This window comes from Urocitellus parryii, chromosome 6 (genome assembly GCF_045843805.1).
Source record: "Urocitellus parryii isolate mUroPar1 chromosome 6, mUroPar1.hap1, whole genome shotgun sequence".
NCBI classification, from domain to species: domain Eukaryota; kingdom Metazoa; phylum Chordata; class Mammalia; order Rodentia; family Sciuridae; genus Urocitellus; species Urocitellus parryii.
In genome coordinates this window covers 108,504,948-108,530,973 of record NC_135536.1, presented here as the reverse complement: position 1 = coordinate 108,530,973, position 26,026 = coordinate 108,504,948, and the positions used below count along the sequence as shown (strand labels likewise).

The following is a 26,026-nucleotide window of genomic DNA, read 5'->3' as shown; positions in this document are numbered from 1 at the left end:
AGCCTTGCAGATACCTAACGAATAAAGGTCTTTGAACTTGTGGTCAGACCCATGTTTCTAGGAAGGAGGCCCATTCATCCTTCCATCCAAAAATCCCTGTGGCCTTTTACCCGGCTCTCTCCTGGATGCCTGGATATTGCTGAGATGCAAAATCACCTGAGGCCTGTCATGGCTTAGTACAGAAGATAGATCAATGGCTCTAAATGTATGATAGAGAGAAGCACAAGGGCACTGGGGATCCAAATGAGGATATACCTAAGACTGGGGTATCAGAGAGGGCTTCCTAGAAGAGATGGTATTTGAGTTGAGTGTCCTGAAGGACTCACAGGTGTTAGCAGAGGGGAAGGCCCTTCTGAGGAAGAGAGGCCAGCAGATTACACATCATGAAACTGCACAGTTCACTTAGGGAAGTACAGGCAAAGGGAATATGTGCTAAGTGGCTGGGAAATAGGCCAGGAGAGGGGCAGGAGGCAGACAAAAGGAGTGGGAGCTAAGCCAAGGAGGTTGCACTTTACCCTGAGAGATACAGAGGCCAGGTGAGCAAGGGTGTGTTTTGGAGCCATCCCTCTGGCTGGAGTATGGATAGGATGGGGATGGCCTGGCAGCTGGGGGCCCAGCTAGCAGGCTGATAATCTGGGTGAGACATGAGGAAGGATGGATCCAAGATCTGTTGCAGGGCTGGGGTTGTGGCTCAGTGGTAGAGCACTTGCCTGGCATGTGTGAGGCCCTGGGTTTGATCCTCAGCACTTCATATAAATTAATAAATAAAATAAAAGATCCATTGACAACTAAAAATATATATTTTAAAAAAGATCTATTGCAGAGGTCAAACTGAGGATTGATTTGGTACCTAATTCAATGCGGAGATGAGGGAAAGGGCAAGGTCCAGAATGACATGCAAGTTCTGGCGTGGGGGACTGGCCCAGAGAAGCTATGGCATGCTCGTAGTCTCACTGCTGTGCCAAGGTGTGGGCTCAGTTCCCTCACATAGGTTCTTGCCCCAGCTCTTACCCTGCCTCACAGGGTGACCTGCTGTGAATCCCCTTAGCAAGTCCCCCCTTGTTATGTTGATTATCACAGTATTTTGAATTTAGAAAATGTTTCTCTGGGGTGTCAGTAAAAGTTGGGATCACACAGGAGGGTGACGCCTGGGCAGGCCTTGGACTTCAGGGTGGTGATACACTGAACAGGAAATGCTCTGCCTAAACTGCACCTGGGTCTCCTTCCCTTGGACAATTAACTTGTTGTTTTCTTGTGTCTGCTGGCTCCAGAAGACGGTCTCAAAATGGGCTCCTTTGTCTTTCTCTTGCTGGAGCCCTCAGGCCTGATACTGAAACAGGTTCATGGTGTTTGGTTTGCTTCCGTGGCAGATCATGTGGTGCAGGCGGGCTGGCTTGGAGTCAGCCAGGTGGGACTTTGCTCCTCACTCCCATGTACCAGGATACATCTGAACCTCAGTTTTTCTTCTTGGATGCAACACATTTTTGTTGCAAATAACAACAGCTACCTGGCAGAGTTGTTGTAACAGAGAGAAGAGGCATGAAGTGCTGAATATGGAATATGTGCACTGTAATAATAATTGTTATTGTTATTCCCCTTCCCAGAATAGAGGAAAAGAGAAGACAACTCATTAGTGTTTTGGGATCTGATAGGCTAAGGAAACGTACTCTGCTAATGCAGTTCTCAATTGCCCAGCAGAGAGCTGAGATTGATTGCTAGGTGGAACTGCTGGTAGGGCCTGGGCTGGTATCTAGCTCCTGGGCTTAGTCTGAACATTTCCCATGACCAAGAGGCAGCCCAGGTTTCCCTGGAAGCATGTAGGGTGGTGATGCTGCTAATCCCCATCCATGGCCATATATCCTTACAGTGTATGGACTCTGAGCTTTCTAACTACCTGACTCTCAGTCCCTTCACTCAGGCCCAGATCAGCAACTTGGGGAAGTGATGAGTAGCTGGAACTCAGAGACATCCCCTCATGGTTGAATAGACGCTTCATGCATTCAGAATGTGGGTAATGTGTGTCTCCTGGCTGGAACTTTCTTTTTTCTTTTAACTTTCTTCTCTCTCTTTCTCTCTCTCTTCTGTAATGGGGCTCCAACTCAGGGCTTTGTGCATGCTAGGCAAGTGCTCTACCACTGAGCTACATCCCCAGTCCTTTTTGTTTTTTATTTTGACACAGGGTCTCACTAAGTTGCCAAGGCTTCATAAACTTTTAATTCTCCAATCTTGCTCTCCCAAATTGCTGCAATTACAGGCATGTACCACTCTGTCTAGCTTGAGCTGGGTCCTTGCTACCCATAGGATACATGAATCCATTCTCAGCATGGCATTCAGGCTTTTCTTGCACTGTCTTAGCCCTGTTTCTGGCCTCATTTGCCCTTCCCCACTCCAAAACACCAGCCCTGCACATTCTGGCCTTTCTCCTCCTCCTGTTCATGCTGCTCTCATCCAGGATGCTGCTGCTCTTCCTTTTTCCTCCCCAGTGACTTCCTGATCATTCTTCAAGGCCAGCAGAAGTGGCATTTCCTTTAGCCTTTGCCATCTCTGCAACCTCCAAAAGTATAACTAAGAACTAACCTGCTGGCCAGGCATGGTGGTACACGCCTATAATCCCAATGGCTCAGGAGGCTGAGGCAGAAGGATTACGAGTTCAAAGCCTCACCAACTTAGTGAAGCCCTAAGCAACTTAGTGAGACCCTGTCTCTAAATACAATATTTTTTAAATGTCTTGGGATATGGCTCAGTGGTTAAGCTCCCCTGGGTTCAATCACTAGTACCAAAAATAAATAAACAAACTAGCCTGCTTCTCTGCTTTTGCTGCCCTTTGTACAAATTTCTGCTAAGAGCATGCATCATTACGAATCACTTTCTTCTGCACAGTGCTTGCCATATGATGAGTCACTCTGTGTTGAATGAATGAATGGATACCTTAGTGAAGAACAAATGTGCTTATGGATGTGCAAGGCCCTTTCATGTCTCACTTGGAAAATGTAAATGAGGTTACAGGAAGAGTTTAATTCACTAATATGAACATATCTTGAGGGCCTGCTATAATCCAGAGGGGAGAGTGACAAATATCAATGTGACATGGCACCTGCCCTCCAGGGGTCTACTGTGTACAGGGAGATGCACACAGTGACTCCATGGGAGGCCATATAAAATAAACACTAATGGACTCTCACCAAATAATGCCTGCTTCCAAGGGGTGAGCTCTTTGTGTGAGCAGAGTGGAGATCATCCTAGTGTGTATTGCAAATTCACCATAGATGTGGTAAAGTGGGGTTGGTAAGGGTAGATGATGTTGAAGTTACACAGATGGAAGGGACACTGAGGCTGGTTGCCCCTCAGTGCCAGGTGGCACCTGACAAGCCTCCTGCAAGACAAATAACTAGCAAGTGAGGCTCAGTGCCATCCAGGAACCTCACCCATTTCAACACAAATAAAGGTCTTCTAGGGAGTATTTGTATGTGGTTTTATGCTTATTTTGGATTTGGGAGTTTTCCCTGAGTATGGGTGTGTCCCTTCTTTCTCATCCCCACCCTAACCTGATCCAATTTGAAAATCTGAAATGGAAGAGTCTCCAGGACTAAGGGTATTTTAAGCAAAAGAACAAATCCTGAGAAATTATTAAAATTGGATGCAAGCCAAAACTCTGAGCGGGCCTTTTGATTTACCCCTGTAGTGCCTGGAATCATCCTCTGTGCTGTTCTTAGGTTCATAGTGTGATCAGGACCACTGGTTAAGCTTTCCTAAGAATGATAATGATAATGCTTTAAGTGTATATGGAATTTTCTAGAATGTAGCATGCTTACACATCTTTTTTCTCATTTAACCCATTGAAGTAGAAGATATTCTCACTTTTTTTAACATATAAAGCAATTGAAAATCAGAGAGATTAAATAATTTGCCAAAAATCACACAGATATTGAATGATGAGGACTTGAACTTAATCAGAGAGGAAACTCTATTTCACCAGATGCTAACAGTCCAGATTTTTTATTTCCTTAATTCATGCTTTTTACACACAATTAATCCAAGTCTATACTGTGCTATAAACATATTCTTTACATAGTTAATTTCTCATCTGGTTATACTGTTTTCCCTTTCCAATAAGCGATCCCTCCAATTTAAAAAAATTATATGTTATGAATTGCTATAGAATGTGATGCATTTGAGAGTTGAACTGGTATGAGCTTGGGGCACAGGAATACAGAGGCAAAAGAGAACTGTAGTCTTCAGTTTGTGGGGGCAGACATGATCCCCACTTTTCAAATGAGGAAACTAAAATAAAAATGCCATCCCTTCTCCTTTTTTGTCCCATGTCCTTTCCCATCATTGTTAGGCTTCTTGCTTCTCCAGTAGCCCACTGCCCTGCACTGAACCCTGCATAGGCCTGACCTCACTGAAGTATCCTGTGTCCAACTAGAACTTTCTGGGGAAGGGTACAGGGGATTGAACTCAGGGGCACTTGGTTACTGAACCACAGTATTTTATTTAGAGACGGGGCCTCACTGAGTTGCTTAGCGCCTTGTTTTTGCTGAGGCTGGCTTTGAACTCATGCTCCTCTTGCCTCAGCCTCCTGAGCTGCTGGGATCACAGGTGTGCACCACCATGCCTGGCTCTAACTAGAACTTTTTAAGTCACATCCACAGCCACCATTAGCCCTGCCCTTGCAGTGGAACTCAGCAGGAATGAAAGAGTATAATTCTGGAAGCAATTAAGGGGGCAGAAAGATCTTGACAGTCAAAAGTCCTGGGCTTAAACCTGGTTCTACTACTTATTAGTTGTGTGGCTTCTAATAAATTACTTAATTTTTGTGAGTGTGGCAGGAGATTTCCTGGAAATGGAAGGATGAGGCAGGAGATTCCAGGCTAGCCTCAGCAACTTAGTGAGATGCTGTCTCAAAATAAAATAAAGATGCTGAGAATATACCTTAGTGATAGAGCACTAGTGTAGTGAACACAAGGTCCTGGGTTCAGTCCCAGTACCATTAAAACCAATATCAGGAAAGAAAGAAAGAAAGGATGGAAGGAAGGAAGGAAGGAAGGAAGGAAGGAAGGAAGGAAGGAAGGAAGAAGGCTGGGGTTGTAGCTCAGTGGTGGAGCACTTGCCTAACATGCATAAGGCACTGGGTTTGATCCTCAGCACCACATAAAAATAAATAAATAAAATAAAGCTATATATATAAACTCAGATAGTAATCTACGTTAATGAGGTTCTGTGCAGTAGTTTTCTGATAACAGCAAGATCCCTGGGGGAAAAATGTATGTGCACACATAAATTTACTATGTTTCACTGATGTTACACACTATTTACAAATAATTAAATACAATATAACATTCTTTATTGTATATTCCACAGAGCAGAATGATTCTCATAGAACTCTTTCCTTGGTTCTTGTCAAACTCTTGTATCAGTTCCAACCTATGGTTGCAGCTAAGTAATGACTGTAGTTCTGACAAGAATATTGGCTAAAATTTTTATTTCCACTAAGTAAGGTGAAAATGAAATAAACATGTTGGAACTTATTTGCTAAAGACATAAGTGACTTCTTTGCTGAGTGGGACAGCGGTTTTTGAATAATGGAAGAATGCTTCATTTTCTGTGCTATTCACACAAAAATGGCTTCAGACAAGGCACCCTTTTAAGTTGCATTTGTTATTAAGTGATCTTCATAATTTTTTAAAGTCTAAAATAAAAGAGAAAATAAGTTGGGTCTGGATTTGTAGTGTTTTCCAATTTCTGTGGTGTAAGTCTACCCACTAGGTGATTTCAGGGTACCCACATGATGTCACTGGGATTCGGAAGTGGTATGCAGCAGCAACCATCATGGAGTACAGGCCAATGGGCATACAGACACAGCAGGCATGAAGAACCTAGAGAGAGTAGAAAATACTAAAACAGAGTATTTTTTTTTTCTAAAAAGGAAGTTACAAGTTTCAATATTTATCATTCTTAACATAAGTTTTAATTCATATGATTTAATTTTTAATTGCTCTTTCAACAACTGGATCACAAAATTCCTGCAAACTTAACAGCCTGCTTTCATGAACCAGTAGGCTCCCATACTCTGTAGGCAAAAGCATTTTTTTAAGCAGGATAGTTCCATACTCAGGCTCAGTGTTGTTGTGGCAGCAGTAATGGAATAATAATGACAGACAACATTTATTGAGTACTTATTTTACTATGTGCAGGCTCCTTGTGCTGAATATGTAGCTCGGTAGTAGTGTGCTTGCTTAGTATACATGAGGCCCTGAGTTCAATCCCCAGTATGGGGGAAAAAAAAGCCCACAAAATACCCGAACTATACACGGGCATTTATTATTATTATCTATAATTTTGGTGATACTGGTGCTCTACCACTAAATGACATCCCCAATTTTTAAATTTTTTATTTTGAGACAGGGTCTGATAAATTTCTGAAGCTGGCCTTGAACTTGCAAACCTCCTACCTAGTCCTCCCAAGTAGCTGGGATTACAAGCATGCTATGCAGGCTCTTTTCTAGGTACCTTGCATGTATTTACTCCTTTTATCCATAAAACAACCTTAACAAGAAGGCTCTGTGATTGTGGCAGGGAAAGGGAAGGTTGCTAGAGGATTCCTAGGGCTTCATAGTGTCTCCTCAGAACCCCTTACTATATTAATCTTTCCATTTGGCAGATGAGGGGTTCAAGGCTCAGAGAACTGAGTGGCTTGCCAAAGTCACACAGCTAACACAGGGCAGAAATGGAACTCAAACCCAAGTCTGTCTGATGACAGAGTTCCCAAATGCTGGGCATCAAGTGACTTGACTTTCCTGTAGAGCTTGCTTTATAACACTGACTCTAAGCCCCACTCCTGGTGAGTTTGATTTAGTTAGCATCCTATTTTTTATATGATCCCCAGGGAATGACAAGAGGAAAGCATCGTTTGGATAGTTGGGGCCCTCGGAGCACAGCTAGGGGCTCAGAATGCCAGTATTCAGACCTAGATTCCTTGCTGACCAGCCTAACCTGACCTGATGGCTTCACAGAGTTGATGAAGGGATGTGCCACGAGAGACCACAGCAAATGCTAGTTGTCCTATGACACAGACTGCAAAGCCTGTGGACTGACTGGCTCAGCACTGGAAGTGGTCCTAGAATGACTTTGAAGCAAATTCTTATTTCCCTACCTCCCCACCAGAGCATAGAGACAGAAAGGTAGTAGTTTTCTTTCCTGCTTTACCCCTCAGGGCAACAGGAGGTCAGAGCTAGATAGTGGCCTTCTGCAGTAGAGGAGTGGCCAGAGGCTGTGGTTTGACAAGTCCAAATGCATCCAAGTTCAGGCTCTTTCTTAAGCCACAGCTGTGGGTTTTCTGGGAAAAATATGGAGCTGGAGCAACAAAGTGACGAGGACCAGATGAGGAGCTTGGAATATCCAGTTTCCCAGCAGGCAGGGGTGATCCCAAGGAAACTCCTGCATCCACTAGAGGAAGGTGGGGGCCATCTGGGAGAGTGGAGCTGGGCATAGCAGTGCACACCTGTAATCCTAGCAACTCAGGAGGCTGAGGCAAGAAGATTGCAAGTTTGAGGCCAACTTCGGAGACTTAGTGAGACCCTGTCAAAAAAATAAAAAGGGCTGAGAATGTGAGGTTGCTTGCTGCCAGACCTCTATGGCAGGTTTCCAAGCTGCTGTGGCTCTTTCACCTTCAGGCACACTGGAGGTGAGACCACAGGCAGCCCCTTCCCCCAAGCCTCCAATGTAGCCTATGCCAACATTCACTCCCATTCAAGGACCTCCTGACCCCCTCCCAGCTCTGGACAGCCTTCTACTGCATCATTGGTATGGTGCCCCTGGGTTCAATTGCTAGCAAAACACACACACACACACACACACACACACACACACTCAATGGGAGAATGGAAAGTACACAGGATTTGGGTCAACCCCAACTAGCTGAGGCCTGTTGGGCAAACACTTAACCTCTCATTCATCAGTTTCTTCATCTGTAAAACCAGAGTGATGACAAGTTCTTGCCTCACAGAGTGAGGGTCAAACGTGATGAGTGTAAACTATAAAGTGAACCACTGGCTGGGTGCTTTGAGGAGCACAGGAAGTGCATTTGCCTTCAGCAAGTGTGTGATTCAGCCAGGGAGGCACAGTGGTGCTGCGGGTAGAGAGGCCAGCACAAGAGTGGAGCCTGGAGGGGAAGGGGCTGGGCTGTGGGTTCAGTGATGCTACCTGGGGAGACAGGATTTTGTCAGGGCCACACAGGGTGAATAGCAGTTCAACAGGCAGATGATAATAAACGGTTTCATTTTTAGAAGGAGACATAATCAAGGGAATAGTCACAGGAATAATGATAACAGATACAGGCCACTTGATGTGTCTTGTTTGATTCTCCTAGAAACCATTTAGAGGTGTGTTTCATTATTATTCCTAATTTATAGGTGAGAAACCTAAAGCTGAGAGAGATTACACAACTTGCCCGGCCTGAAGATGCTGGTAATTTTGGATTTGAATCCAGATTCCAAGCCCTGTGCTCTTAGCGGTTACCTATATTGATTCTACAAAAGCAGGATGTGTGAGAGGTACCTATGTGATTGCGCTGACCTGTTCATTTGTCTAGTAAATGATAACTGAGCACCTACTACAATGCCAGCCACTCTTGAGTGCTAGGGATGGAAGTGAGGCTCTCGGCCAGAGGGCCTCTGGGTGGGAACAACTAGCGGTGTGTGTTGGAGGGGAGTGGGTCACAGGAGACATTTCAGTGTGGGTGCCAGAGCTGGGTGGTGAGGAAGAGAAGGAGCTTGTCAGGAAGGTCACTCCAGCAGAGTGATCTGCAAGGGTGGTAGTGAATGCCGAGATAAGGGAATGCAGCAGAAGGCTGTCCAGAGCTGGGAGGGGGTCAGGAGGTCCTTGAATGGAAGTGAATGTTGGCATAGGCTACACTGGAGGCTTAGGGGAAGGGGCTGCCTGTGGTCTCACTCCAGTGCGCCTGAAGGCAAAGGAGCCACAGCAGCTTGGAAACCTGCCACAGAGGCCTGGCAGCAAGCAACCTCACTTTCTCAGGTTGCCCAGTGCTGCCTGAGTAATCTGGGCTGGACTTGCATTGTCAAGGGAAGGTTCTCAGGCAGTTTCCTTGTCCCCATAGCACAGACAAGGCTGTGTCTCAGCTCTGCTGAGTTGAGCAGCCTCATCCAGCAGCAGGCAGGCTATGCAGGCACCTGGAGAGGGCACTGGACTGGGGTTCAGCAGACTTGGGCTCTGCTCCTAGCTCTTGACCTCTCTGGTCTTCTCTATAACATGAAGGGGGCTAAATGATCTGTGAGATCCCTTGCAGCCCCAAATATTGTGAGCCTGGGGGGTAAAATGGGGTAGGAGGAGGGAAGCAGGGAAGGACTGTGAAAGGGAATAGTCTTTAACTGAGTGCAAGTGATTCAATCGGTACTCAGTCTGAGCTCCCTGGTGTGACTGTTAGTGCTGCATCCCAGAAAAGAATGAACACCTGTAGCCCTGTTCTCTGCTATCTCTTTGGGTACTGTTCCTTATATGGACCATCTTTGTGAATTCTCAGAATAACTCCATGACTTGTTATATATTGTTCCCATTTTACAAATGGGAAACCAAGGCTCTAAGAGGTCCAATGAGTTTGCCCAGATTTCCCCCACATTGTAAGTGGCAGAGCTGAGATTTGAATCCAGGCCTGCCTGACTCCAAATCTTTCTGTTTTGCACTTTACTACATAGCCTCCTGAGGGTGCCTTCATTCTGCATGGGCTCCTGGGCATGCCATGATAGGGTCTTGGGGCACGCCCCCCCCAGAGGACCAGCATCTAGTTGGCACTACAGTAGGAAGCTTTGGCCAGATCCAGCAGGACACGAAGGGACATGTTGGTCTCTCCCAAGATGCCTGCCTAGCGAGCAGAGCTTGGTGGGTTTGTTTGGACACACGGAAGGCAGTCCTACTTCCTGGAGGCAGCTCCACAGGCCCAGAATCAGGCAATAGCAGGACCTGCAGGAGTGTGAGCCCTTCCTCTAGCCATACTTTGGAGATGATGTCAGGTGTGTGGGTGAAGTATCTAGTTAAAGTAAATCAAACTTCAGGAGAATGACAGGAGTAAAGGAGTATGGATATCCTTCTACCCAGGGGTTGGGCTGGCTTGGGCCCAGCTGTGTGGGACTGCAGCAGCCTTTTCTTCCGTCCTGATCTGGGGCCAGGAGACCTAGCCTTTTCATGTCCTGCCTTGGTCCCAGAGCAGTGGAATTTTGCCCAGCTCACTTGGTAGTTTGTGCCACCTTGAAATTGCCTACTTAGACCTTGAAGGGGCTTTGGATGGCACCCAGTGTGTAACCTAGAACTGGGGGCTGAGGCTTAGAGAAAGGAAGTACCTAAATTCCCACAGCCTTGAGTGATGGAGCTGGAACTGCAGTTTCCAATCCCAGGCCTGGGCTCTTTCCACCACTATACTATGTTGGAATAGTGGGAAGTCTTAGACCAAACCCCCGGGGAAAGTGCTACTTTGCTTGTCCTTGGGCTACCTTTCAGACTCTCCCTTAGTCCAATTCCTTCCTGACCAACCTTGTAACCTCACCAAGGGAGGAGTGTGCTCTGGCGCCCCTAGTGGTGGTGAAAGGCCTCCGCAGGGCAGGAAAGAAGGAGCTACATAGCCTGCTTCTTTCAATTCATTTCTGCAATATCAATAACATGCAGCATGCAAGACAACATAGGCAATGCCAGGAACTTTAAAACCGAATTGAATTTCCCCAAGGAAAAAGTTCACCAACTAGGAAAGTAGCATCACAGATGGGAGTCCTAAGGCTTAGCTCTGCCAGCAAGTGTTGGCTCTGAAGGGATTAGAACACATGATCAGGGGAAGCATCCCTGAAACTACAAGGAAGTAAAAGGAGGCAGGAGTCCTAAGGCATTGACTGGAAGTGTGAGGAGCAGTAGGAAAGGCATTCCAGGCAAGAAGAGCAGAGGCTGGAATTGAGAGGTCGTCCTGATAGTAGGTACATAGCCAGGGGTGGACCATGAGGCTGGAAGGGAAGCCTGGGGGGGCCAGTGCAGAACTGTGAGCCTCAGATATTAGGCACATTCTCTGGTGGTCAGTGACACCACTGAAGATAATTAACTAGGCTAGGCAATGTTGTGGGAGAATAGGGCTGCCAGGGAAGCTCTCCTGGCTCTGCCATCATGAGCTATGGGACATTAAGCAAGTCATTTATCTTGCTGGGCCTCTTTGAAATAGGGATGCGAATAGAACCTTCCATTCGGGGTGGTTGCAGGGATCACATAGAGCTCTGGCATGAAGCATGATTTGGTAAATGTTAGTTCCTGGTTGGCCTCCTGGGTATTATCAGGCTACTAGTAGAGGTTAGGATAGCAAGAAGGAAAGACTTTCTGAAAGCAGGAGGAGCCACAGATATGGTGGTCCAAGTCCCCTGACCAGCCTGGAACCCCCCTAGTGACCTGGGAAGGAAGCAGAGCATTATTTGGTGGCAAAGAGCCCATGGCCTCTATATGTTTCCTGTCAGGGAAGGACTGAGTGTGCAGGTACATATGTCTAAATGGTCTGATGAGTAAGCCGTGAGGCAGGGATAAAATCCCCAGTCCTGACCACCCCACAGAGCATTCCTGCTGCCCCAGCTGGCCGCTTCCCCAGCTGAAATCCCCAGGCAGTGTTCACTTATCCAGACCCAGCTTGGATCCTCTCCTGCATGACCTTTGTCTTCTCATCTGAAATATCCAGCTCAGGAGCTCCTGAGTCTAGTGAGTACCAGGCCAGGGATTTAGCCTGGGGGCCACTTACCTGCAGGAAAGTATCATCAGAAGACAAGGCACTCTGGCACCTGCTCCAGCCACAAGCCTACTGGGTTGCTCAGCTCAAATGGCCTGCCCACCTCTCTAGGATAAAGTCATAAGATCCTTGAGAATGGGAAGGGGGATCATTTGATGGGTAGAAGCACAAGGTTGGGGTCTGATAGATAAACATTGCAATCTTGCATCCACCAGCTTTGTGTTGCAATCTTGGTTTCTTTATCTACAAATGAGGAACAATAGCACCTACTGGAGGAGACAGTTGAGAGAGTTGAATGAGGTATAAAGTATGTCATGCACTTGGTTGGTGCTAGGTCCTGCATATTTCAGGGGCTTAATAAATGGCACCTTTACTTCTCAGGAAGCATTTATTGAGCACTTGGTGGCTGCTGGGCCCTATCTCAAGCTCTGCTGATAGGAACAAAACCCTTAGGAAGCTTGCAGTCCATTGGAAGGAGACAGATAAGTAATCAGACAAGCTCAGCAGTGTAAGAAGCACAATGCTTGGAAGAACAGGATGTTTGGGGGGAACTGGGGAGATGGTGGGCAGGGGCAGAGCAGGAAAGGCCTTTTGGATGAGGAATTATCTAACGGAAGTATGAAGAGAAATCAGCCAGGTTTGGGGAGGGGCCAGGATGGAAAAAAGTGTTCCAAGCAGGGGAGAAGTCACTTGCTGTATGTTAGATCCTTAGGGCAGAGCTGGAGATAGGTGTCACTGCCCTAGAGACGCCTCAGTTTTTCTCCTCCGCCTTATCCCTGCTGCTCTGCAGGCCCAGGGATAACAGGTCTGGGGTGTTTGTCCACTGTGGCTTCCATCCCCGTACAGTGTGAGGCCTTGGGCTATGGTGGTTAATAGGGCCCGTGTCCTGACTCCTCAGCCTAAGAGAGGTCTCAGGGCCTCTCCCCAGGAGGGCAAGTTCCAACAAGGTGCCTGAGAATTATAGGTGAATGGAGGAGGAGCAGTCTGCTTGGAAGTGTGCCGCTCACTGCAGGGGGCACCAGAGCACTTGGGCTCCATGGGCAACCACAGTAGGGCTGAGCCCAGGGAAATTAACTGGGTCCTGTCCTCTGAACTCTCTCACCCTTCTCTCCTTTCCATTTTTTGATTTTGTTTTTTTTTCTTTTCTCTCTCTCTCTCTCTTTTGGTTCTGGGGATTGAACTCAGGGGCATTCTACCTCTGAGCCACATCCTCAGCCCTATTTTGTATTTTATTTAGAGGCAGGGTCTCATTGAGTTGCCTAGCACCTCGATTTTTTTTGCTAAGGCTGGCTTTGAATTTACGATCCTCTTGCCTCAGCCTCTTGAGCTGCTGGGATTACAGACATGTGCCACTGAATCCGGCTCCCTTCTCTCCTTTCTGCATAGACTAAGAATCTTCTCTGCCTTGGGAAAGGACTTTGACACATTTTCAAAATAAAGTTGAGAGTAATCTCCTGAGGGGAAGAATAAATAAGTTTTAAAAATGCAAAAGGAAATGTGTTATTTATTTATTTTTGATGGTGGAAAAAAATGCAGGGGAGGGCCTCAGCAGGCTCCCTTGAGTGAAAGTTTCCAGCCACAGTGACAGAAGGTCACAGAGACTTTAGGGAGATAGGGACACCTGGGGAGTGAGGGGTGGGCTCTGGTCCAGATTCAATATGAGTTCAGCTAAGAGGTAGGGCCAGGCTCAGTATGCCACTGTCAAGGATCAGTACAGCTGGGGGAGGGGACAGTGACAACACAGTCCTGAATCCTCCCTCCAGCTGAGGACAGCTCTGCTAGGGGAACCAGGCAGACAGCAAAGGCCCACTGGACAGGGGACCTGCCAAATGTCATAACAAAAAGTTATGACAAAACTTTTTTCATATCCAAAGAAGTGCAGAGAAGCTAGGAGGGGAGGGTTCACTGTGGAGTTGTGGGGGCCTCAGGGGGGTATGAGGGCCCCAGGCTGTGAGGAAGGTCTTCAAGGTGAAGGGTTAAGTTAGACTTTGAAGCTCAGCCAGGATTCAGTGAATGGAGATGGAACAGAGGCCTTCAGGGAGGGTGAATGGTATGAGCAGAGGTGCAAGATGGGAAATCCCATGGTACTTTGAGAAGTGGTGATGTGGGCTGGGGATGTGGCTCAAGCGGTAGTGCGCTTGCCTGGCATGCGTGCGGGCCAGGTTCGATCCTCAGCACCACATACCAACAAAGATGTTGTGTCCGCCGAGAACTAGAAAATAAATATTAAAAGTTCTCTCTCTCTCTCCTCTCTCACTCTCAAAAAAAAAAAAAAAAGAGAGAAATGGGGACGTTCAATTTTCTTAAACATTTATTTATTTACTTAACAGTCACATGCCATACAATTCACTCACTAAATGGGCAGTTTACAAAGTTGTAATAATCAATACCACAACCATTCATAGAACGATTAGAGAACATTTTCGTCACCCAAAAAGAAACCATGTACCCATTAACATTCACTCCTCACCCGCTTATTCCCCCTTATCCTAGGCAACTACAGATCTACTTTTTCTCTATGGATTTGCCTATTCTGTATTTTATATAAATAAAATTTTGTGATTTGTGACCTTTTGTGTTTGGTTTCTTTCACTTAGAATAATATTTTTTTTTAAAAAAATTTGAAATTGTAGATGGACAGCATGCCTTTATTTTATCTGTTTCATTTTTATTTGGTGTTAAGGATAGAACCCAGCACCTAACACATGCTGCCACTGAGCTGTAGCCCCAGCCCTAGAATAATATTTGAAAGTATGGATCAGTACTTTATTCCTTTTTATTTGACTTGATTCATTTTTATGGTTGAATAATATACCTACATGAATACGATATGTGGTATGTGTTTATCACATTTTGTTTATCCATTAATTAGTCGGTGGACATTTTCCACTTTGGGGCTATTGGGAATATTGCTATGAACATTTGTGTACAGATTTTTGTATGGATGAATGTTTTCAGGACATTCCAGTTTGAGTGAAGTTTAGGACAGTTGTGGGGCAAGAGGAAGAAAAAGGATGAAGCTGAGGGACCTGCCCAACTGGTTCCTAGTCTGAGGGCGAGGGTGGGAGTGAGAAGGGTGGAATTTGGGACCCTGTTCTAGCGTCACTGGGAGCCAGGGGTGATTCAGGGCCCCAGCAGGGCTGCCTGGCTGCTCGCGGGCCTGCACTGTTGTGTCTGGACTGGTAGATATTTGCAGGGCTGGAAACAGTCTGGGGCAGTTGGTATTTTCCCTGGAAATCAGGTGCATTTTATCCTGTGACCTGCTGAGACCCAAAATTAGTTAAACACATGGAGAAGTATGGGCTGCACAGTTAGTCTGGGGGGAGGGGGGAGTCTTGTCAACAGGAAGCTGGCTGGCCCCAGGGAAAGAGGTGGTCAGGAAGCCCAAGGTCAATAAGCCAAATATAAACCACCACCAAGCCATGCTGCCCTGCCCCCATCGCACTTGCAGCAGAGGTGGCTTTGTTTATAGGAAATGCTGCCAGCATCTTGTTGACCCTTTCTGACAGATTGGGCAACAGAGACACTGCATTAAAGGAATCTGTCATTCAGAGAGAGGAAGGAAATTAAAGCTGAATTCTCTGGTCTGCTATGGGCATCTGGTTTGGTAAAACCCAGGCCTTGCCCTCAGCACTCTGCCTGTTTTTGAGCTCACAGAAGACTGAGGACACAAAAACACGAGTTGTGCTATTTTAGTCTCCTAAAAAAGAACAACAAACTCCACCCCAAACTCCAAAGCAAAAACAAAAAACAGGGCTTTAATCACCATCTCTTCTTCCTTCCTTTTTCTTTTTTTTTTTTTTTTGTTTTTCTTTCTTTTGTTCTCTTTCTCTCTCTCTCTTTTCTTTTGTTCTCCAGCCAGAAAACATTATGTTATTAGACAAGAATATTCCCATTCCACACATCAAGCTGATTGATTTTGGCCTGGCTCACGAAATAGAAGATGGAGTTGAATTTAAGAACATTTTTGGGACGCCAGAATTTGTTGGTAAGTTTTAGGCCTGTTTCTCTCCCAGAGAAGAATCAAAGTATAGAGAAGTCCTGGGAACAAAGCTTGAGTCTGAGGCTGTGGCCTCTGGGCTAAGAGAGAATGCTATGGGACACCCACTAGAAACCTATTGGGAATGGGGGCAGATATCTTGTTCGGGTCTGGGTGAGAGTCCAGGTGTAGGCTTTGAGCACCCAGTGGGACAGGGGGTGACCAGAGAGGAACTTCCAGAGTTGAATCTTCCCAGAACTGGCTCTACCTCTTGCTCTTAGATGAGTTTATCACATATATTTAAAATCACCTTGCTCTCTTGCATTCCCACAAACTCTGCCTTCCATGAAGTAGCTTTTGATTTCCTAAAAAAGAAAAAGACAATCGTTTTCAAAGTCCCAGATCCACCTACCTGCCTCTTTTGTGCCCACCTTTATTCATGCTTGTGGTACCTGGCTCCAACAGGATCCTGGCTGCCCTCTTCCTTCTGTATCTCTTTCCCTTGGTCCAGGCCCTACTTTCCTGTACTCCAGAAGCCCTTTCATGGGGCTTGGGCCAAAGGTTGGGGAATCACAAAGAAATAGTCCTGTAGAGAGGAAAGGAATGGGAGTTGAGAACCTACGTCTATCTTTCTGCTTCAGGGGTTGGAGAGGTCTTGGGGGTGGAGAGTTAGTGTGGTCTCCTCAAAACCTGGGAGCTAAAAATTCCTGACTACAATCTAATCAAAAAGGAAGGCAGGCTACGGGTGTAGCTCAGTGATAGAGCACTTGCCTAGCTGTTATGCTCGAATTTGGGACCCCCAAAAGACAACCAGAGGCTAAGATCAATATAAGCAGCAAAGAGGTGTTTATTGCGAGCTAGCTTGGTCCTCTGCACGCGCACGCGCGCGCGCACAGCAACTGGTGACGCTGAGAGGCCCTGAGCCCAGGGTTTGCAGCAGTTTTATACATTCTTTGGGGAAGGCAGGGACTTCACATACATCATAGCATCTCTTAGCAAATCATCACACACCCGGGAAAATCAAATAACAACTCTAAAACATGATTAGCACATTCATTGGCGGGAACAAGTTGGGTAGGGGTGATTGGTCAGTACAAAAGGGGTATTCATTTGAACTAATTGGTTTAAACCAAGAGGAGTGTTTGTGCTGAACTACATGGTTTTCCAACATGTTATCAACCACTAAAAGTACTGGGAGGGTCATCTGGCATCCCAGGTATTTCCCTGTCTCATGCTGATTGGTGGCTGCTAGGAGGTTGCTATGGGTCCCCACCTAGCCTGACAGAGTCAGAGACACCTGGTGCTGCAGATCTCTCCTGGTATTTGTAGATAAACAACTCAGCAGGGTGGGTAAGTGCCTAGGAGTGCTCTGTGGGTCTTTCCAAGGACAAAGGTCACGCCCCCTTCCTTGGATAGGCTTTGCTTTGAGGTAGAGGCTGGTTTTTCATAGCATGCAAGAGGCTGTGGGTTCAATCCCCAGTACCACCAAAAAAAAAAAAAAAAAAAAAAGGTAAGAGAGAATATGTTAAACCTTCCACCCTGAAGGACTCCAGCCCTCATATACCAGCTACGCAGTCACTATGGAATGGTGCTGCAGAGACTCGCCCCTGGCTCCCCAGGTCCCAGGACAGGGAACCCTGACCATATGCCAGGCACCATGCCTCACACTCTGCAGACTTTGTCTTATTTAATCCTCAAGTGGCCTCATGAAGCAGATTAAATTATTTTCTCCATCAGGTGCCTTCTTTCAGAGAATACAAGCAGTAGGTGGTGGCAGTAGATTCAAATACTGATAAATCAGCATCAAAGCTGGTCTCTTTCTATTATACCAGGGTCACTCTGAGAAGACCCTGCTCTCAAGGAGTTTCCATTTAGTTGTGGATATAAGATAGTAAACCACTAAATAAAAGTGCTGGAAGGATCTTTTCAGATCATCTGGTCTAGTTAAACAAATGTGGAAATGGAGGATTGGGGAATTTTCATTAAGGAAACCAAAGTTGTTCTTTACCTCTGGTATGACAGATTTTAGGTAAGGTATGGGAAACACAGTGATGATAAGGAGCCAGCCACCTTCAAAATGACATATCCAAGGTCACCGGTTGGTGGGAGAGCCAATTGGAACCTGGGGAACAAGATATCTAGAATCAAACTTTGTCTAAGAGAACAGTTGCTGCCCACCATTCACATATGTGCTTGAAGGGCATATATTCATTGGTTAAGTTCATGTAAATTTTTCAATAATAGTCAGTCAATCAATAGTTCAACTAGAAATTCAGGGCTATAATGGAAGCCAGGATGTGATTAATTGTAAAGTAATACAGATAGCTCTGGAAGACTATTCAGAGAAGATATCCACTCTGGCACAGTCAATGGGATTGGTCATGGTCTTGAGTCAGTGAGGGGCAAAAACTGATGGTTGGGGGTGGGGAGAAGTCTGAAGTAGTTGGAAAAGAGAGCCAGAATAGAAGAGAAGGAGCACAGCCAGTTCAGTGATAGCATAACAGGGGGGAAAGGCTAGAATAAGTGCTTTTATTAGGGACAGGTCAAAGTCCACTCTGCATAGAGTTGATTATTCATACCAGATTGTTGGTGTGAGTGGGATATTGGTAGCTGGAGCCAGACTTTGGAGGTTTTTGCCCAGTATGCAAATGTCTAACAACCAAATCTCAAAAATGAGTCTCTAACTTATAACATTAGCCAATTTCAAGCTACCAGCATGTCATTGAATACAGGGTCGGAAGAGATGCACACAGTTATTTCTTACGCCAGTATGGTTTTGTTTGTGATGGGTTTATTTGTATCTTATAGATTTATAGGGGGAATTTTCTAGGCCCTTCCCTGAAATAGGGTGACTTTATTTTCTCAAGACTCCTGAGAAACAGGTTATAAACACTTTGCCTTGCATCTATCATCCATTTGAAATTTCAACCTAAGACCCAGGAATAAAAAGTCTACAAAATCAGGAACAACTGCCAGTAGTTTGGGGGAATCAGGTATTAAAAAGGTCCTCTAAGTACATAACTGGATCCATGGAAGACATTTTCTTTTGAATACAATTTATAGGCAATAAGAGAGTTGTAAGCCCTTCAGCATGACCCACCCCCAGTGAATTGAACTTAGAGCTGAGCTTCAAGTAGCAAGAAAATTCAACAGGAATTTTCTTTTCTTCTGACCTCCCTTGAAGGCAAATGTACATGTCAACAATCCAATCAAAGGCTAGCAAGGTATAGATGTTCAAGGACAAAAGATAACTGAAATTACCAGATGATGACTATGAAATAAGTGGAATGTATACAGAAATAAAAGGTGGAACCACAAGAATGAGTAAGGAACACGAGGTGTCAAAAATGATCAAGCAAATTTTTGAAAGAACCAGAGAACTTTAAGAAATTCCATATATAGTCATGTGTCGCTGTCTGTCTTGGACTTTACTTTAGGAAGAGACCATAAAAATCAGCTACTCAAAAATGATCATAGTTTGGATGTCAAAGCAATGTCAAATTGCTGTAAGAGTCTCTAAATACATACTTCCAATTTCTGCACCTATCTTCTTGGACCTGTCTGCAGATTCTTTGTGGATCCCATGGTGAAGACCATGGTCCTAAGAAAGTTTTTCACATACTTACCCTGAGCCGGGAACAAAAAACGTTTTCAGCAATATTGTTCCAATAATGAAAGTAATGGAAACTATCCAAATGGTCTCTAAGAGGAGAATGACTGAAAAATGATACATAGTTACACAATGGTTTATTGCATAGTAGTGAAAGTGGAAGAGGTGGATGAATGTGCAATGAGCAGTAGAAGCATGTAAAAGGCAATCAAATGACAACAGATCACAAGCAGCATGACACCATTTTTTTTTTTAGAGAGAGGAGGGGGGGGGGAGAGAGAGAGAGAGAGAGAGAGAGAGAGAGAGAGAGAGAGAGAGAGAGAGAGAATTTATTTATTTATTTTAGTTCTCGGTGGACACAACATCTTTGTTTGTATGTGGTGCTGAGGATCGAACCCGGGCCGCATGCATGCCAGGCTACCGCTTGAGCCACATCCCCAGCCCCGACACCATTTTTATAAAGCTAAAAATAAGCAAAGCCAGGATAGTGATTATCTCAAAACAGGGGCAGTAGGAGAGTGGGAGGGCAGACATAACCCTGTAGATGGGATGCTTTAAGATATTTTCTAGATAGATTTAGCTTTTTCCACTCTGCCTCTGTCCTTCCTCCTCCTCAAGGTACTGCCTTCTCTTTTGCCTCCACTCATTGCCAACCTTTTAAAGAATCATCAATGCTCTATCTCCTCTTCCTACCTTCTGGAGACACTGGGTGCTGTGAGCTTGCAGCTCAGCACTCACTCTCCAGTGCTTATCTGCTCCATCTCCAGGCTGCCTATGGTCCTCTCCTCTCCTGGCAATCTTCTCTCCTACTCGACACCGGTCACCACAACATTGGCTCAGCTCTTCTTTCTTCCTGTCCTTCAATGACTCCAAATGTGATGGCCCAGACCTCCTCCCCCATAGCCATCTGCCCCCTGGACATCTTCCCTGGCTGCCCCTCAGGCATCTCAGGCTCAGCATCTCATCTTAGTGACCACAAAGATGCCCTCAGTGGGAGGTTCCTTCTTTTTGCCCAGACTCAGGAGAAGGTGGAGTCCTCTCTGCCTTCTTTTCTTCCCCATTTCCTTTCAGCAGCACTGACTGGCGTCCACTAGAGAGTTCTAGAGCCGAGCTCCATTTCTCCTTCCTCTCCCCTTGTTCCTTCTCCCTTTCAGGCATTCTTGCATGCTTTCTCTCTCCTTCACTATCAAGGCCTGCCTGTAGAAGGTTTCTACCAGAATAACAGGCACCTTGTGACATAGTCTGTCTGAGATGCTATTAAGAAATGCCTTAGACTTGGTAATTTATACACAACAGAAATTTAGCAATCATAGTCCTGGAGTCCGGGAAGTCTAAGATCAAGGTGCCAGCAGATTTAGTGTCTTGCCGTGTCCCCTCATAGCAGAAGGACTGAACAAGCTCCCTCAGGTTTCTTTGAAAGGGCACTAGTTCCATTCATGGGGGTCCTGCTTTCATGACCTCCTCACCTCCCAGGGGCCCCACCTCTTTTATCTACTTGCACCAGGGATTAGATTTCAACATGTGACCTTTGGGGAAACACAAATATTTGGGCCATACTTTTTCCCTAAAATTCTTAGATACAGATTATTTCCATCTGCTGCTCAGATTTTCCTAAGAGTTAGGATGAAGACATTTGGCAGCAGATTCCCTAGAATTCCCTACAACTATCTCCTCTCATTTATTTCTCCTCTTGACTTCTTTCAGCTCCAGAAATCGTGAACTATGAGCCCCTGGGGCTCGAGGCTGATATGTGGTAAGTTGTACAGATCACTCAGGTGGCCTAGGGATCCTTCCAAGGGCAGAAGTCCTCAGAACCTGCTTTCGGTGTCATTCCCTTGACTGTGAGAACTCTCTTCTCCATATTCACCTCTTAGAGCCTCAGGCTGCTCCAGGTGTTCTGCTGTTGCTGGAAGCAGCAAAGCCGGGTCCTGAGGCCAGTTAGTGTATGGCCAGGTCTTGGCTCGGTCAGCTGCAGAGAAGCAAGGGGAGGGGCAGGGCCGGAGTGCAGCTTAGCCTTGGCCTGCCACGGCCATGGTCAGGATAACAGTAACAGTGGCTCATTAGGGCAGTCTACCAAGTGTTTAACAAGTGCTTCCCTCATCCTGGGCACTGTGTTGGCCTAGGGGTGCTGCTGCTGTCAGTCCTCTGCACATGCAGGACTCTTTCATTTGAATGCTGCTGGACAGTAGGCTGAGCACTTGGCCTTTTAAAATCCTGCCTGCGGTCCTGTGAGATAGTTCTCATTATCCTCCTTATATAAGAAAAAAGGGTCTCAGAGGTGGAGAGAGTTGCGCCCAAATCACAGAACCTGCAAGTGCAGAGATCAGATCTTGAACTTGGGTCTTTGATCTCCATGTGCTGAGCTCAATCACTCTAAATGCATCCCAGGCTGCTGCTGAAGAGTGGGATGGAGAGGGGTTTGGGGATGCCTGGAGGAGGCAAGTGACCTCTTCTCCCGGGACCACATGGGGAGTCCCTTGCTGGTCTGAGTTGGAGGCATGAGGTCCTTACTTGACTGTTTTCTGTTTTGCAGGAGCATCGGTGTCATCACCTATATCCTGTGAGTATCCCTGATTCTGGGGCTCCATCCCAGCATAGACTGTGGGGTCCTAAGAGGAATGAGAGAGGGGCAGGTAGAAAGATGTACTGAGCATCCATCTACCATGTGTTAAGTCCACAGAGCAGACCTGAGACTGAGGTGTTTCATACATTTAACCCTGGCATTGAGTTTGAGCAGGAAGCCCTGGGAGCAGCCCTCCCTCCTGCACAGGCAATGTCTGCATTCCTGTGTGGAGTGCCAGGCCTCCCCTGCCATGGGAATGTAGGGGTTAAATAAGCCAACTTGTGCCAATTCCCTAGTCCCTGCTCTGGCGCATGCATGGCAGGTGCTTAAGTATTCAGTCCATCAGTGCTACCCAATCATCTTCCCCTCTCAGCATACCTGGAAAATGCTATTTTTATGGCCCACTGCAGTGAGAATCAGCCCATAGCCAGAGGGAACAGGGTGGTACCAGTGCTCCAGGACTGAGGGATCATTCTCTCTAAGCCCCCATAAACCAGCTTTCTGACTCACAGCAGCACTTAGACTGCACAATAACAGTGGATTCCCCCAAGCTGCAGCAGAGGGTCTCAACCCTGGCTGCACAGTCGAGTTTTCAATACCTACCAGGGGCCAGGCTCACCCCAGATCTATATAAATTAAAATTGCTAGGGGTAGGACCTCTGCATCAGTGAATTTTTAAAAACCTAGTTGAATTTGATAGAGAGGGCTTTGATGGAAAGAGAGGCTGAGCATCACTTTACGTTGATCTGTAATACTGGATGACAGCCAGGATATTCAAACGTCGTCTCTTGAAATCTGAGTTTCTCCAGAGCTCCAGTTCTCACACTGAACAATTAAAGAATTCCAGCGTCTGCAGGGCACACAGTTGGCTCACTTGAATTCAACACAGCTTTATCGTTGGCTGGCACCATCATGGGCATTGTGCCAGGCACTCAGGACGTGGACGTGAAGGAGAGCCTTCCTTTCTTGCCTGGGGCTCTCTGTCTGAGGGAAGCACACCATAGAGCTACCTCTCACCCACAGTGACCAAGGTCACTTCTTCATGTCAATTATGTGAGGTAGAGGCTGTCATTTTCTTCATTTTACAAATCAGGAAACTGAAGCTCAGAGAAGTTAAAGAACTTACCATGGTTCACACAGCTAATGCTTAGCACAGCTGAAATTCAAACCCAACATTGAAATATCCAAAAATACAAAAAATTATTTCTTGCTCCTAAATCTATGCATATTTTCTATTCTTTTCTTGTCTTATTGTTTTATTGTCTAATATCTGTAGTACTAGATTGAATACCAGTAATGAAAGGGAACATTCCTGCCTTACTTCCAATTTTATAGGGAAATCATCAATCTATTTATAATTATAAATATGTTACATACATAATGTAATATTCTTTGTCAATTGAGGATTTTTCAATTGATAAATTCTTTATTATTCTTATCAATTGAGTATTCCTCTATTACTATTTTCTGATAATTATTTTTTATCATGAATAACACTGGTAACACTGGATTTACTGGATTTTGTATAGTATTTTTGTATAATTTGAAATGATCTCTGTTTTTTTTTTTTTTAGTTTATTGTTTTAATGGATTACTTAATTGCATTTTGAGTCTTAAACATCCCTGGCATATTTGGAATAAATGTCACTTTATCATGGTGTAAAAAAAAAAATATCCAAAGTTTTCCAGTATGCCTTGCTACTTCTATGCAAAGAAAGAAGCAGGGGGAGAGGGGTAAATATTCAAGGTTTGTTTAGTAAACAGAAACAGTAAGACTTTTCGCCAATCAAGTAAGGAGGGACTTAAAAGAGACCAAGGTGACTGTTGTGTTTCTAACAAGCATCACTTCACATTTGTGAAGCAATGTCATTGATCAAAGCAAGGAACACATGGAGGGGGGTTTGGCACAGTGAGTCCTGGGAAAATGGCACATCTGGGCCGACGTGTCCCATGAGCAACTGAAATGCATGTCAAGAGATGGTAGCTTCAGAAGTCACTGTTTATCTGATGCAGCCTTGAACAACCCTGTAGGGACCCCACAGACCCCAGTCTCCATGGCTCTGAGGATTTGCTCAAGTTGCTCCCTTGGCCTGAAAGAGCTTTTCTTCTCCTCCTCCAACTGCTGTCAATTCTTCAAGACATGACAGTGCAATTGTCAACTCTCCCATGGAATTGCACTGGGGTCCCCCTTTTTTTGGTGCTCCCACAGTCTTTTATCTGGCTTTCAATAATTTTCTGCTTTGTTCTGCTGGGGTTTATGAAGAGCTATGTCTGTTTTTTCTTTTTTCTCCTCTCAACTTTTGTGTCCACTAAGACACAGTTTGTCCTCTGTAAAGTACTTACTAGGAGTTCCATAAAATGTGTTGAATTGGACTGCATTGAAAAAGCTGTGGGTTGGCTGCCCAGAGAGGGCAGGCTGTGTTGCCAGGAGCCTCCCAGCCTTGTGCCATAGCATGGGTCAAGTTTTGCCGAGTCCATTTCCATCTCCAAACCCGCAGTCATGTGGTTCCTTCTCTGTTGTATGCAGCCTCAGTGGAGCATCCCCTTTTCTGGGAGACACAAAGCAGGAAACACTGGCAAATATCACAGCAGTGAGTTATGACTTTGATGAGGAATTCTTCAGCCAGACTAGCGAATTGGCCAAGGACTTCATTCGGAAGCTTCTGGTTAAAGAGACCCGGTAAGAAAAAAAGAAAGGCACTGGTTTCTCAGGTACTAATCCTCTCCTTTTACCACTGTCAAAGATGTCAGTCTGTCTTTGCTTTGCCACAGCGTCACCTGCACCATTGTGGTCTAATCTAAGCAGGTGCTAAGAAATATGACTGGCCAAGACTTGACATTCACCTTGTTTGCTCAAGTCTTTCTTTCTTCTACTGAAATGTCAATAACTGTGTGTATATGTGAAAATGTGTGTGTGTGTGTATGTGTATGTGTAAATCAGTCTTTGTTTTTTAAGACTCATTACCTTGTATAGTCGGTCCCAAAAGCACTCAATTAGAGAAATAAAGTAGCAGGGCTTTCAAGCCAGTTCAGGTGGGAGTGGAGGAGGCAGGCCCAGAGAGGTCAGTACAGTGGAAAGAGAGGAGACACGCTAATCCTACTCCTGCCTCAGAGCCCAGAATGAGCCCCATATCTGTGGGGTCAAAGGAGGACATGGGCAGGGAATGTAGGGTGCTGGTACCCAGGGGAGGGCCTGGATGGAGCAGGGGAAAAGGGCCACCGATGCTAGAAAATTATGTCCTTTTGGTCCCACAGACTTCAAAGAGGGCCAGAGTGGTACTAGGTACAAAGGTCAGTACTAGGGAGGGCCCCCCTACCTGGGAACAGAGCAGTGAAGGACAAAGGAGGGACCTGGGAGGCAAACAAAGACCAAAGGTTTAGCAATGGAGAGCTGGCTTTTGGAGGATTCTGGAGCATTTAATGACTCCCCTAGAGGGTGGTGTTAGGCCTTTCAACTTTGGAACTGAAGGTGAGGGTTCAGGTAGAAAGGTCTCTCTGTTTGGGTTCTGCTCAAACCTCTTTCCTGGGAGCATGGGGCATGCAGGCAGTTCCCATCCATCTCTGCATCTTCCATTATGATGGCATGGCCAAAGAATGCCAAAAGAGCATGAAAATGGAGACTGCTGCTCGCAGATTCTGCCCTAAAGGATCATCACTGTTTCCTAATCCTCATTTCAGGAAACGGCTCACCATCCAAGAGGCTCTCAGGCATCCCTGGATCACGGTAAGGACACGGGGGTGAGTTCCAGTGAGCAGGGGTCTTTGCTCTGTCACCAGGGCTGGCTGTGGCAGCCAGATGCAGAAGGCCTGTGGAGAGCCTTTTGCTGGAAACACCAATCCTTGGGCACAGAAGACAGCTTGTCAGGGGCCCCAAGGGGCCTGACCATTTTCAAATAGGGTTATGCCAAATGAAGTTTGTATTTCATGGGTTCAAACAGCTTATAAAATGAAACCTTCTTCTCTGACATTTGGGGCTCAAAGGATATGCTTTACATCAGTTAGCTGTTTTCCACAGGCACTATGAGACCTCAGGAATTAGCCTCTGAGACACAAGCCTGGTGGGAAAAGAGACTGTCATCCTGTTAGGGGAGTTCTGTTCCCTTTGGGAAGGGC

General features: G+C 45.8%; 1 protein-coding gene across 4 annotated transcripts in view; it reads left to right on the top strand.

Annotated features, from left to right (window-relative positions):
- The window catches only part of Dapk2 (death associated protein kinase 2), a 112,954-nt gene that overhangs the window by 72,319 nt on the left and 14,609 nt on the right, over window positions 1–26,026 (top strand). For all 4 annotated transcript variants that reach the window (XM_026384792.2, XM_026384791.2, XM_026384789.2 and 1 more), the window contains exons 5-9: window positions 15,620–15,749; window positions 21,055–21,103; window positions 21,884–21,910; window positions 24,441–24,593; window positions 25,592–25,637. In XM_026384792.2, coding sequence (XP_026240577.2) covers window positions 15,620–15,749; window positions 21,055–21,103; window positions 21,884–21,910; window positions 24,441–24,593; window positions 25,592–25,637 — 405 coding nt within the window. The remainder of the gene's footprint in view (window positions 1–15,619; window positions 15,750–21,054; window positions 21,104–21,883; window positions 21,911–24,440; window positions 24,594–25,591; window positions 25,638–26,026) is intronic.